The sequence below is a fragment of the Apis mellifera genome, linkage group LG6 (genome assembly GCF_003254395.2).
Source record: "Apis mellifera strain DH4 linkage group LG6, Amel_HAv3.1, whole genome shotgun sequence".
In the NCBI taxonomy this organism is placed as follows: domain Eukaryota; kingdom Metazoa; phylum Arthropoda; class Insecta; order Hymenoptera; family Apidae; genus Apis; species Apis mellifera.
Window position 1 is genome coordinate 8,211,356 of NC_037643.1, and position 12,826 is coordinate 8,224,181.

The window sequence follows — 12,826 nt, forward strand, 5'->3', positions numbered from 1 at the left end:
CAATTGGGGGGGGAAGGGAGGAGGTGGCCGGAAGGTGCACGCTCGCGTGTTACAACGATTGCATAAATTCGTGGCTGCGTGGTGGATCGGTGTTAACGACCCGAGCTCGGTGGTCGTTCGCGCCGGCACGATTCTATTAAACGGTCGTCGTCATCCCAGCCACGGAAACAGGCGGCAATCCCTGACACGCCTGGGGGAACCGTTCAAATCGCCATCCTTCGGAATTTAACGGCACACTTTCGACAGGGCCGTGAAACCGCTCGCCTCCGAGGAAACAACCGCCGCTCCGAGTTTTACGAGGAGGATATCCAACGATTTCTACCACCAAATAGATCGTTTCCTTTCCGATTGTTTGCCGAACTGGAAATTAAGAATCTCTTCTTTCGTCGAATGATCGAAGAAGAAAAGAGAAGGAAGGTTTGAAATTTGATATTGCAGCGACTCTTTGATCTTTGAAATTCAAACGTGAGATTTATTTGCTTCGATCTTTTATAAACTCTGATTGAATGACGTATATTTCTTTCCTCCATCAATTATTATTTAGTTAGATATTGCAGGAAGTATATTTCTTCTCGAAATTCGATATAATATATATCTAGATATTTTATTTAAATTTAAAATTCTCGATGACAAAGCATCGAATCTTTCTTTAACCGTTTCGAGAATCGAGGCGAAGATAAAAGACAGAGAATTAGAGTTGTTGATCGCGAAAAAGAAAGAAAGGAAGAAGCGGAAATCGCGGTAAAGTTTGCCGCTAAAGTCAATGCGCCGCGTTACTGAAACTACGCCATCCGGTAAGCTTCAAGGCGATCTATTCCGCGGCGGTTCACGCTCGTAAAAGTTCACGAGCTCGACAATTACATGAAAGAGTCGTAAAAGCGTAATGCCCCGTGGCCAGAGTTCTCTACCATCGTATAAACGACGCCGTATACGAGCATCCTCCGCGACCAATACGCGGAGTCTCCCCGCGTCGTCCGTGTCGCATCGGAAACAAATTCCCGCGAGCGAGAAATCGACTCGATTTCTGGCGAATAAGAGAAAGAGAAGGAAAAGAAACGAAAGGGGAAGAGAAGAAGAAAAGGAAAAAGGAACAAAATGGAGAGAAACTGCGACCGGGACGGGAAAAAAGCGAGTGTTGGCAAACGAGCCGTGGCGGTTATAGTGGTTTTTCCACGTGGAAAAGTCAGTGGGCGCCGGAAATACGAAACCAGCGTTTATATACTCCCGGAATATAAAACATCTCGGCCACTTGCTCGCAGTGCATGAACACGAAAGCCTTTAAAACTCGGCTGCGGACGGCACCGAGTGGAAAAAAGAAGGTAATTCCCCGGCTGTAAAAAGAGGAGAGCAGACGGTGGGGATCGTGGGAGGGGAGATATTCCAGATGATATTCAACTGCTAAATTAAGCAAAATGTTTCGCTCTAAGGATCTCTCGAATTTTTCCCCCTTTCTCTTCTTTTTTCCCTCTCTCTCTCTCTACTTTTTCTTGCGCTGTCACGGTGGTATCGAGGTATCGATTCCCCGTTCAGAAGTTAATTAAGATTACACGACGAGGCGAACACGATGTCTACTCGAGCGTGGTAGTCTGTCTCTTCTCATTAGACATCGGCGGGACACGAATCATGGACATGTATTTCGATTGGCATTGAGGAAATAAAACACCTGCTTCGAGCGGAGAGAGAGAGAGAGAAATATCTCTTCTTTATATAAGTCTCTCTCCCACAATTATGAAATTCGAATAAATAAAATGAACTTAAAGAAATAAATTTAAGAAAGTGATCTAGCGCAACTGTTCATTTTTCGTCGTTTCTCCATTGAAACGCTCGTTTCGAGACACCCTGTAGAAATCCAACCAGATATACATACACGAGACGATAATGAATAGGTTCGACGTTCCGGCTGAATCATTCCAATTACGCTCGAGCGTACAAACCGCCACCAATTCATTAGGAGAGAGCGAGCGAGCGAGAGAGAGAGAGAACGAGAGCGAAAACGAGAGAAACAGAGAGAGAGCGGTCACTCTCGCGCGTTAGCGTGTTTACGAGTCACTCGATACGTCAGTACGGCGTATGTCCGACATGTTGTTGTACCTGTTGCTAGCTAACGCGCGCGCGTGCACCACGCCAATACAATAAATTCTTGTTGCGTCAATGATTAATCACGAATGACAAAACGGTGTAATATGATACCGACCGCCGCGGCTAATAATAAATGACCGCGGCTACGAACGATTCGATCGTGGTAACTCGCCCCGATAACTATATAACGCTGTACACGTCGAGTATTTTGTATTTTTTTTCCCGCGATTCAATCGAGATGCTCGCATTTGACAAACGGAGCCCGATGCTCCTCGTTTTTAGAACGAACGACAACCGACGACGACTTCACTATGTTATCGTGGAGAGGACAGATGACACAGGGAGAGCTTGGAACGAGATCGATTTTTACGATATTTATCGATCGTGGCAATGCGAAAACAAGTTTCTCAATTCTCCGCTTTTTCAAAAGTCGGTCCTCGCAAAGTTTATTGCCTTAGAGGTAACCTTTGGGCCCCTCGTAAAACAGTTTAAAATGTTGCAGCTTTTCATATTGACTATTCTGAGATACCTGAAATGGTAAATTTAAGGGAAATTTATGACACGTAGATTACACTTCGTTTGTATTCATGCGAACAATTCGGTTCGAAAGAAGCAGGGACTAATTGACAAAGAAATCTTGGATTTCTAAAAATTTCTTCCCTCACAATTAAGAAGATTATTTCGAGATTCAAAATTTCGTCGATCTCGTGTAAATATTCTCTTCTCTTATAAATTGGAAGAAAAAAAGCGATGGCCTTTGGAGGAAGGAAGATCGATAGTTGGATCGACGTGCCGAGACACGACATCGTTCGTCGCAAGTCGTCGCGCGATTAATCTTCGTGTTGCGTGAATCGGCGGAAGTGCCACGTCCACGCAAGCGGCCAGCGTGCATTTTATATGAAGTCATTTGCATCGAACGCGACCACGAAGTGTGGCCTATAAATTACCGCGTGTCCGTGATAACCGCAACGCCGAACGGAAAAAAGACAATAAACTGCAACGACACGAATGCTTCTGTTCTTTGTCCTCCTTACCGCTCTCTCTCTCTCTCTCTCTCTCTTTTCTCTCCCTTACTTTGCACGCTTATTTTGCACGACTACGATCTAATTGCCACACTCCACACGGAGCAGGAATCAATCGCATGCACGACCGACCGTTCGTGTGCAGGTGAATTAACACATGACCGCCCATTGATGTTTAACAGAGCTCGCGGTCTTTGAACGCTCTGTTTCGCGAAAGGATTATGCAAATAGTGGCTTCTGTTGCGGTATCGTCCAGATATCGTTTATTTATCTACGCTCGATCAATCCGAAATTTTCTTTCTTTCAAATCGATCGAATAATCATTTTACTACGATCGTAATCGTTTTATTTATAAAACTCGACTCGATATTTCTCTTCTTTTCCGAACTTTGGCGCGAGGAACAAAAGAAGAAGAAGAAGAAGAAGAAGAAGAAGAGGAAGAAGAAAAAGAAAATAATTAAAAAAAAATTTACAACTTCCCCAGCTTAAAATTTTCCTCAAAAAAAAAAAAAAAAAGAAAAAGATTTATTACCTTATAAAATCACGTCTCCTTTCACGATTTTAACAAAACACGATTCGAAGAACGATTCCCATCAACTACCTACAAAAAGGGTATTAAACACAATGGAAGGAGAATGAAAGATATATCCAGGATCGTAAAGCCCGCGCATCGATTGCGCGGACGGCCGCGCATGATCCGCGTGGCGCGTAAATTCGAAAGGCGTTCCTCCGCGACCCAACGCGACCTTCTCCGTAGGAGGCGGTCTCCGTCTCCGACGGCCGTTGTATTCGCGCGCTAATGAAGACGCGTACACACCGCGCGTGTGACGTCGCCGCCGCAATAATGAAGATCTACAGGCGAAAGTAAATCCCGTATACACACACATGTGTATAGATATATATATATATATAAAACTGTGCGAACACCTGGCGTGTGCAGTCGACCGAAAAGGAGAAGGTGCCACAGCCCCGGCTGGAGGGAAGAAATACGCGGGAAGAAGCCGTTGAACGGGTCGCCCGTCTGAATGGCCGATGGTGTAAGGGTCAGCAGTGGTTGGTCGGTCGTGTCGGTTGGTTTCATTAGAACGTGCACACGTAGAGATCGACTTGTTCCTTTTCACTTGTCGGTATAAAACGAGTCAGATTTATGGATTGTTCTCGGTAGTGGGGCGTTTTAACACTCCCGCTGTTAAAAGGGTTGTTGTCGCTTATTGATGGAGTTTGTTGTACACGGAGGGGGCAAGGGTAGTGATATACGCGCATTCTTATTTTCGCGGGCTGATATTTTGCTTCATATTCCCGTCCTTTTTCCACGCGTTTAATGGAGAAATTGTGGAGATTGTTATTGCCGTTTATTATTCAACGCTTCGCGTATCTTGTGTTTCGTAACGTTAGATCTAATACAATAAAATGGATTTAATTGTTGTACCTGGTCTAAATTATAAACTGTCCGTCCATTTTTGATAATTTTGAATAGATAAAACGGGGAGGAAGAATAGAAGGAAATTTTTGAGAATAATCGAAACGAAAGTTATTGATTCTTTTTATAATTCTGATAGGGCACACGTTTCTTTTCGTATTATTACTGCCATTTATTCAACGCTTCGCGTATCTTGTGTTTCGTAACGTTAGATCTAATACAAATGGATTTAATGAAATTGTACCTGGTCTAAATTACAAACTGTCCGTCCATTTTTGATAATTTTGAATAAATAAAACGAGGAGGAAGAATAGAAGGAAATTTTTGAAAATAATCGAAACGAAGATTATTCATTTTTTTTATAATTCTGATAGGATAATGAATCTTTTTATTGATTGTAAAATATTTTTCGAGCGTGAATGACACGGTGCTCGTTTTCGAAGATTATCCCGCGATCGTTTCTTTTTATTAATGGAATTCTTTTAGAAGAAGAAGGAGGAGAAGAAGAAGAAGAAGAAGAAGAAGAAGGGGAAGAGGAGAAAAGTACAAGCAATAAAGCACGAGAGTACGTGTTATTAAAGTCTTTCCAACCAGAAAAGTAGGAGCAATTTCCAACCGGGTAATACCGTAGCGAAGAAGTTAAATATTCTGGAGATTGGTATGATTAACCGGGAGAGAGGGAGCTACTGGATTTAAAAGAAGTGGTTATTTATGAAACCTCTCGTGTAATTTTCAAGAAAACGAGGAGAATTAAGCGGGTAAGTTGCTCGTTAAATTCGGATAGAGAAGGTGCGTTATTGCTGCGGACATTAACAAATGGCATCGTAAAATGATTTATATCCTCCAACAATAAGCAAACAAAAATCCCAAATAATAGAAATTCGCAATTATATGTTTTATTTTTTTCTCTCTTTCAAGAAAAGATTACTATTCCACGAATTGTTTCAAATTTTTAATTATCCTCTTTCTTGCATACAATACGTTATTTATTTAATTTTGTTTATTTTGATAAATCGTACATATATATATATATATATATATATATATATATATATATATATATGAGTTTTCTTTGTAGAAATTCAATAATCGTAACGATAAAATAACATTTCAGTTGGAGGTTCCATTAGATTTAATATTCAGAAATGTAATAATAACAGTAGACAAATTAAGTTTGCAACTTTTGATGAGCTATAATTCTACGAAGTTCGTTTGTTTCTACGACAATATCCAACACGTTATACCATCGTTTATCATGTAAACTGTATTATCCAATCCAAACTATTGTTGATAAAACATTGCGGCCGAGTTTCGTGAAACATATTCGAATAATTACCAACATCAACAAACAATGTAATTTCAATGTTAAGACAAATTCGAACAGATCCAGATGAGCGAGAATTTCATTCTTAAATTGAAATTCTACGTGGTAAAGTGATTGGTGGATTTGGCAAAACGAAAAGCAGCGCAATATATCTTATTTACTCGGTTCAAAAAAATATATATATATCTAATCAAAAAATGCACAAATTATATAACTCATAGACTCACCATAACGTAGTGACGCTGCATCTCAGTCTTCTCCTGGGCGAGTTTCTCTAACTCCAATTTAATACTGGATGAAACAAACAAGAAAACACAAGATATAAGCAAAAGATTTATAAATACATTGAAAATCTTATGATATAAGAATATATTTATACAAATAAAAATTTTTGCAAGTTATTTTTCACTAATTGCATCGGATAAAGATTCTGAAATTGCTGACTCGAGAGTCTTTTATTTTGAAATATATTCGCAGAAGATCGAATCGAAATAGAAATTTAGAAGAACAAGAATAAGCTTGTTTGTTTGAATGTAAGTAATTTTTATAATTTTTTATTCATAGTATAATTATCGATATACTTTTTCATTCGAAATGTTTTTACGACAGAATATAAAAAAATTAGCCGTCTTATTGACAGAAGTTTATCTTCTCTTTCTTTTCCCGTGATCGGTATCTTTAAAAGAGTAAAATAAAAATCAAAACTATGGGAAGGAGTTGCAATTGCGTGAATAATTCATGGAATGAATTCTATGGAGGAATTTATTGGATTTGAGCGAAACCGGATCTCGAGAAAGATTTGAACAATTTTCGAGAAAAGGATGATATAAAAGAAAAAAAATGATGCGTTTTAAAATATAATAATGATAATAATAGTATTTATATAGCTTGTAGACAAAGTAATAAACTCGCTTCATTATAGATATTTATTAATGATTCGCTTCACTGGTCACTGACTAATCGATTATGTAGTTCGATAAATTTAACAAGGTCGGCTTCTTATTCGAATGATGAAATAACGGATATGGATTTCATGCGTATCCTTTTAAAAGAGATTTATATAATCGTAATATTGAACGAAGGTAAAATTAATCGAAAATCTTATTCCCCAACTAAGATGTAAAATTTTTTTGTTCGATCAATCATACGTTGATTTATGTTTCTTACTAACTTTTTATAATATTTCCTTTTAATATAATCGTGAAACAGATATTGTTTATCTTCGTAATGAATGGATAAAAAAGGGAAACGTTATATAAAATTAAAATTTATAATCATATCATCATCATCATCATGAGATCATAATTTTATATTAATTTCAATTAATATGAAAATGAAGAATAACAAAAACGTGTTGAAGACACTATTTTCGTGAGTTTGAAAACTATATACGAATACGGATGAAATATTTACACCAAGAGATGGATAATTTTCAACAATTTCGTAATTAAATTTACAGATCGATTGAGCAATAACAAGTGGCATTTAGTATTTTGTTGTGATAAAATAATTTAATCTAATTGTATTAACCGTTTAATTATGTCACGGAATATTATACATAATCTGTAATCTGTATTTCAAGCATACTGTAAAATTAAAAAAAAAAAAAAAATGAGAGAGAAACATTTTTACATATTTTCGAACGAAAGGATAAAAGAAAATTACTTTCGCAACTTTGCTCATAATAATCAAAATTAATTAAAGTTAAACGAATCAATTCGTTCGTTTCACGTGTCTTTCTATTAGAATGGAAGATAAATCGATAAATCAACTTGCCAGATAGAGATATATATATAAAGAAGTCGAATAACAAAGTAGATAAAATTCACGATATCGAGTCGCAAATAACTGTAAACTGCGCAAATTTTTATGCAAATGCGCGCTTTTTGTATTACACGTTTTACATAATTTGCATAACCAACGAGACATACATACATATATATACACACGATCGGGGAAAAAAAAAAGAAGCTTAAGATAATAATTCTTCGATACACGCGTTCCCTACATTTTTATTATTTACAATTTGACGGTACGAAAAAAATCGAGCAGAAAAATATGCCGATCGAAAAGGTGAGCAAACCCGCCGTCAAACCCAATCCCGCAAACGATGGTTGATTTTTTCATCGGCCGATCTTTCGATAACCGACGCGCGGTTATCGGCTCTCCGGCAAAATAATAGGGCGTTAAATGGAAAATTAATTTCCATCGATGGAGGGGGGGGGGGGGCGTGAAACGAGTGTAAACCGCGTATAAGCTCCTCCTTCCCCCTCCTCCTTTTCCACGGCGGAAGTAATTTTTTAACGAGAACGCGCGTCATATTTTTGTTTACCGCGTCGACAGCGAAATAGAGAGCCGGCGTTCCTGCGAAATTGCATCGACGCACGCCAATTCCGTATAATAAATACGCGCTCGTAATGGTCGAGCTGCGTACGTAACCCGCGTGGAAAAACCTTCCACGAGTACCCGGTGTAACGATTGCTCTACGCGTTTGCAACCGCGTTTCAAACTCGATATCTCGCGAGATAATTCCCGCGTTACAACACCAATTAGACGGCGACGATATGCTTTACGATATTTTCAAACGATTGTTCGTTTTCTTGCTCTTCGTATTGGCTTGCGAAAGTTTGATAGTCTACTAAGTAAGAGTTTTACTGGTTGGAAATCATTGGATAAATGCAATACGATCGTTTTCGAATTTTTTAAATGGAATCGCGTGAATGCAAGCACGTATTTTGGTGGGTGATATTAAAAAGGCGGAATTGGATAGGCTTATCGTCGATCCGTTTAACTTAATCTTTCTATTTTGTATTTATCGAGTCTATATAGCGAGCGAGTAATAGGATTCCGTTGTTGCCACGAACGGAAAACGATGTATTATCACGTAACTAGCAACGTTTTTAATTGTATTATGAAGCGGAAACCAGATGACTGATGGATGGATATATATTGTATATTACGATGTATATTATGATTATTGTAGGTTAAATATTCCGCGAATAACGAATTAATTGTATGGGATTGGTTTAACGAATTCAGAACGGGACAGAAAAAGCTAGGAATACGTCTTCTATAATCTTGGAACAACGCGGGTGGATGGTACACCGGTGTGTAAACACATCCTCTCTTCCCCCCACTCCCTGTTTTCCACCATTCTTTCCACCTCCCGGTTTACCATCCCGTAATACCTCTGTATCTCTGTTTTTTCGCCGGCCAGTTTCTCGCACTCCAATTTAAGGCCGCATAAAGGGAACAAGAACAAGGTATTAATATCCACCAACTCTCGTGAACGCAGAATTTGCCTTTGTTTGCCTGTTCGTTCGCGTTGGCCGTCGTTATAATTCTGGCATTAAATTAAAACGCACGCGTTCACGTTTCCGCGATGACAATAAAACTAAGGAGAAAAATTGTTAACAACCGAGGTGGGGAAACAAAGGGATGAAAGAAGACAGACCGGCTAATTCGAACATAAACGGAATAAGAACATCATTCGTTTCTCATTCGTCGAAAGAAAGGATAATAACTCGATCATTTAACATCGTTTAACGTGTTCTCGTAAAACGTATTCTTTCACGATATACAACGATTTCAAGTAGAGAGAAAGACGAAGAATTATATCAAATTGCGAACATATCCGAATAATCGAAACGTGGAGAAGAAAAATAGTTGTATAATTATTAATTCTGCATGGAAAAAAAGAATTTTATTTATATCTAACCTCAATCTCGTGTCTCTCGCTCGTTCACTAATCTCTTCGTATTCTCGTCACGACGAAGAAATCTCTATCGATCTATCGATCGCACAAACGTTTCAAGATTCAATTTTTCATTCGTTAACGCACAATTAACAATTAACACTCGTTAAACAGAACGAAATTGACGGGAAAAAAAATTATCACAAATTTCACGCACGTAAGCGAACGACGCACTGCAGCGCCACCACGCCAATATGGCGGCCATCGATAGGCGAATCGAGATTCGATTATCGTTCCGTTCTCGATTCTCGAAGCGCAAATCGACACTGGCACAGCTGCATATCTCGACCTTTGCTTTTTCAGCCGTGAATGTCAGTCTGTGGTGCCGCGGCACGACCTGTGATCGACGGACAATGTTGTATCGCGCGTGCACACGGGACAGTCGTCGTGGCCGCGTGAAATAGCCCTTCCGGTTGCTGAACGCGATCTGCACGCCCGATAGTAAGCGTAACGAGAGACCGTACGCTCGTTTTTACGCGCATTGGCGAACAGCTTTAAAAGGAACGGTTGAATTATTCAATAGAGGGAGTTCTGCTCGGTTTGGCGCGCTGCAAATTAGACGTTCGTCGAGAGCCTTGTTCGGCAAAGGTATTCCGGTTGGACGCGTTTTTCCTACGCACGGCATTTTCCAATCTCGCGGCGCAAAGATACTTAAGAGATATTAGTTCGATTGGTTTAAAACGCTCTTCGTCCAAGTTTTTTTTTCCTTCTCTTTTATAAATCGTACTTCTTCCTTTCACTTGAAATACCTATCCATCTGCAAGTTTTTCAGTTTTCAAGGTAAAGTTAAGATATTTAAAATCCCGTATTTCTCTAGCTTTTCGAGCAAAATTAGGTTATGCGAAATTTACGAATTCGACTTTATCTTTCCCAATGACGAAGGGAGAGTGATTTTAAATAAGTCGAAATAATTTCTCGAAATAAGATACGATCCGTTTCCTAACCTAACCTCCTTCTAATAGCAAAATAAAATAATAATAGAAATTAAATTTCTCGAAAAGGAAAGCAATATACCATATTTATCGCGTTAGAAAAAGGAATGGAAGAGATACCGAGGTAAAAATAAGAAAGGTATGGTAGTTATTTCCGAACGATTCGATCCTGCCTCGAAACTTGAAACCCCCCAACCCCTCGATTCCAGTGGCCATGTAAGGAGGAATCGAGAGCGGGAAAAGGAACGGTTACGTCACGATAAATTAGCACGATATTAACGATCGATCGGACGATAATTCTGGTTGCGGGGCCCAGGCCAGGCCCATTAATTATCTCGGATTGGCGCGGCACAACAATTTACAAGCCCGTCTTATCGGCCGTCCGCTTCTCTCCTCGCCTCCGTGAACGTTTCCAACGGCATATAAATAACTAAAAGCGAAAACCCGCGCACCTGTTCCTCGTCGCGAGAGGTGTACAACCGTCGCGAAATTCCCCGTCGTGGTTCGGCCTCTCTCAATTTGTAAACAGCAAATTTATAGCCCACCCGTTCCTCCCCCTTCCCTTCCCTTCCCTCCTCGTCCGTACAATTCTCGTAACTCGCGCGGGATCGGGACCGCGCGAGAAAGCATTTATCCGTAGCGTAGCTGGATAAATAAAACTAACGCCACTTTCCGCATCATCGAGCGTATAATACACACATAAAATGAATTATTCCATACGATCGGCGCTGTTTGCACCGATCGGGAAAAATCCTGCGCCACGGCTTTATGCAATCTTTCGTTTCCTCTCCCTTCTCAATACTGTACCTGGTTGCGTTACGATCGAGACTGTCGGATATAAATCATCGACCGAGAAGGGAGAAATATATTTTCCTCGTTTAACGATTATTTTACCTTCCTTTCGGCTTGCGCGTCCATAGATTATCGAAAATTATCGAGAATTCGAGTTTAATGAATCCGCCGTTCCAATCTCAATAATATTGATCCACGATCGACAACCGTCTAACGATAAAATTCTTCTCTTTTTATTTTTTCGTTTTCGAAAGACGTCGCTTTTGAATCATGCCACGGTTCGAGAAGGAAGAGGAAAAATCGAGCACTCTCCGGAAGAGTTGGCGCGCACGCGGCTGCGAAATTGCAGCGAATCTTTCCGAATCGTCCTGTAACGTAGGTCGCATGGAACGCGCGTACGAAATGTCGTACTCCGCTCACGTACCATTCTCGTACATATTTATGCATGTATGCACACCGGGCCCCTGGGGGACTCTCTCTCTCTCTCTGTTCTCTCCTCTCCTCCCTCGGTCCACGTTGCGACACGAAACAGCAATTTAAGTTTCCGTCGTCGGTGGAAATCGTGCGGCACGTGACGTCGCGAATTAACACGTTAAAGGGTCGGCACATAAATTAACGTGTCAAGCCGGGCCCCCGATAAGGATCGTAGGATCGGGGCGAAAACGGAAGAAAATCCTCCTTCTTCCCTCTTATCGGCCTTAACTTTTCTCCTCTCGCTTGTGCAAGGCTCGCGTGTAACGGCGCGATCGTATCTCCCCGACCGATTACACACAACCACCGCGCGCTTCTATACTTGTTACTCGTTTTTTTCACTCCGCCGTTCTTATTTCCAACGTGGTGACGTGAACAGGAATTCGAAGAGATCGGTTGGATTCTTTTTCTTTTTTCTTTCTTTAGGTTTTTTAGACTCAGTCGAGTCAAAGGAAGAAAGGAAGAAAGGAAGAAAGGAAGGAACGTGTTTTTAATCTGTTTCTCGTTTGTAGTAACAATTGGTATTTTTATTTTAATCGATATTAATATTCTCTATTAGTTAACCGAAGAAATTTGAGACAGGAGAGGTAGAGGAATTATGCGCGTTGAAAAGTCGTGACGAACGAGATTGTTAAGTGAAGCGATTAAAAAAAAAAAAAAAAGGAGGGGAGAAATTCTAAAATCCAAGAAACTTTCACTTCTTCTCTCGCGTCGATTATTCCTTTATTTACCTGGAGGATTAACTTCTCGAATTACTATTTACCGAAACAAGCCATTCACCCAACAAAGGATAGACTCCAATATCGAAACTTGAAGAGCCATAAAGCGCGTTTATCGCGGCAAAGTACAATAGGGGAGTTGGAATGGTTGGAGAGGGGTCATTCGAGTCGAAGAGAGATCGAGTGGCAGCCGTGTCGAAAGAAAATATGTTACAAGACGTATTCACAAGGAAACTGAATGGGCTGGTAGACGCGTAACACGCGTGCACAGAATCGAAACCGAGAGGAGGCTCGTCCTCCGTGTATATGTCTG

The 12,826-nt window shown here is 40.1% G+C and overlaps 1 protein-coding gene across 3 annotated transcripts in view; it reads right to left on the reverse strand.

The window, feature by feature from the left end:
• LOC408890 (protein groucho) overlaps window positions 1-12,826 on the reverse strand; it is a 121,384-nt gene that overhangs the window by 75,343 nt on the left and 33,215 nt on the right. For 2 of the 3 annotated variants that reach the window (XM_006565410.3, XM_392421.7), the window contains exon 3: window positions 6,073-6,136. In XM_006565410.3, coding sequence (XP_006565473.1) covers window positions 6,073-6,136 — 64 coding nt within the window. Of the gene's footprint in view, window positions 1-6,072; window positions 6,137-9,563; window positions 9,759-12,826 lie in introns of those variants that run through there. The other variant, XM_006565411.3, reaches the window with a different exon arrangement.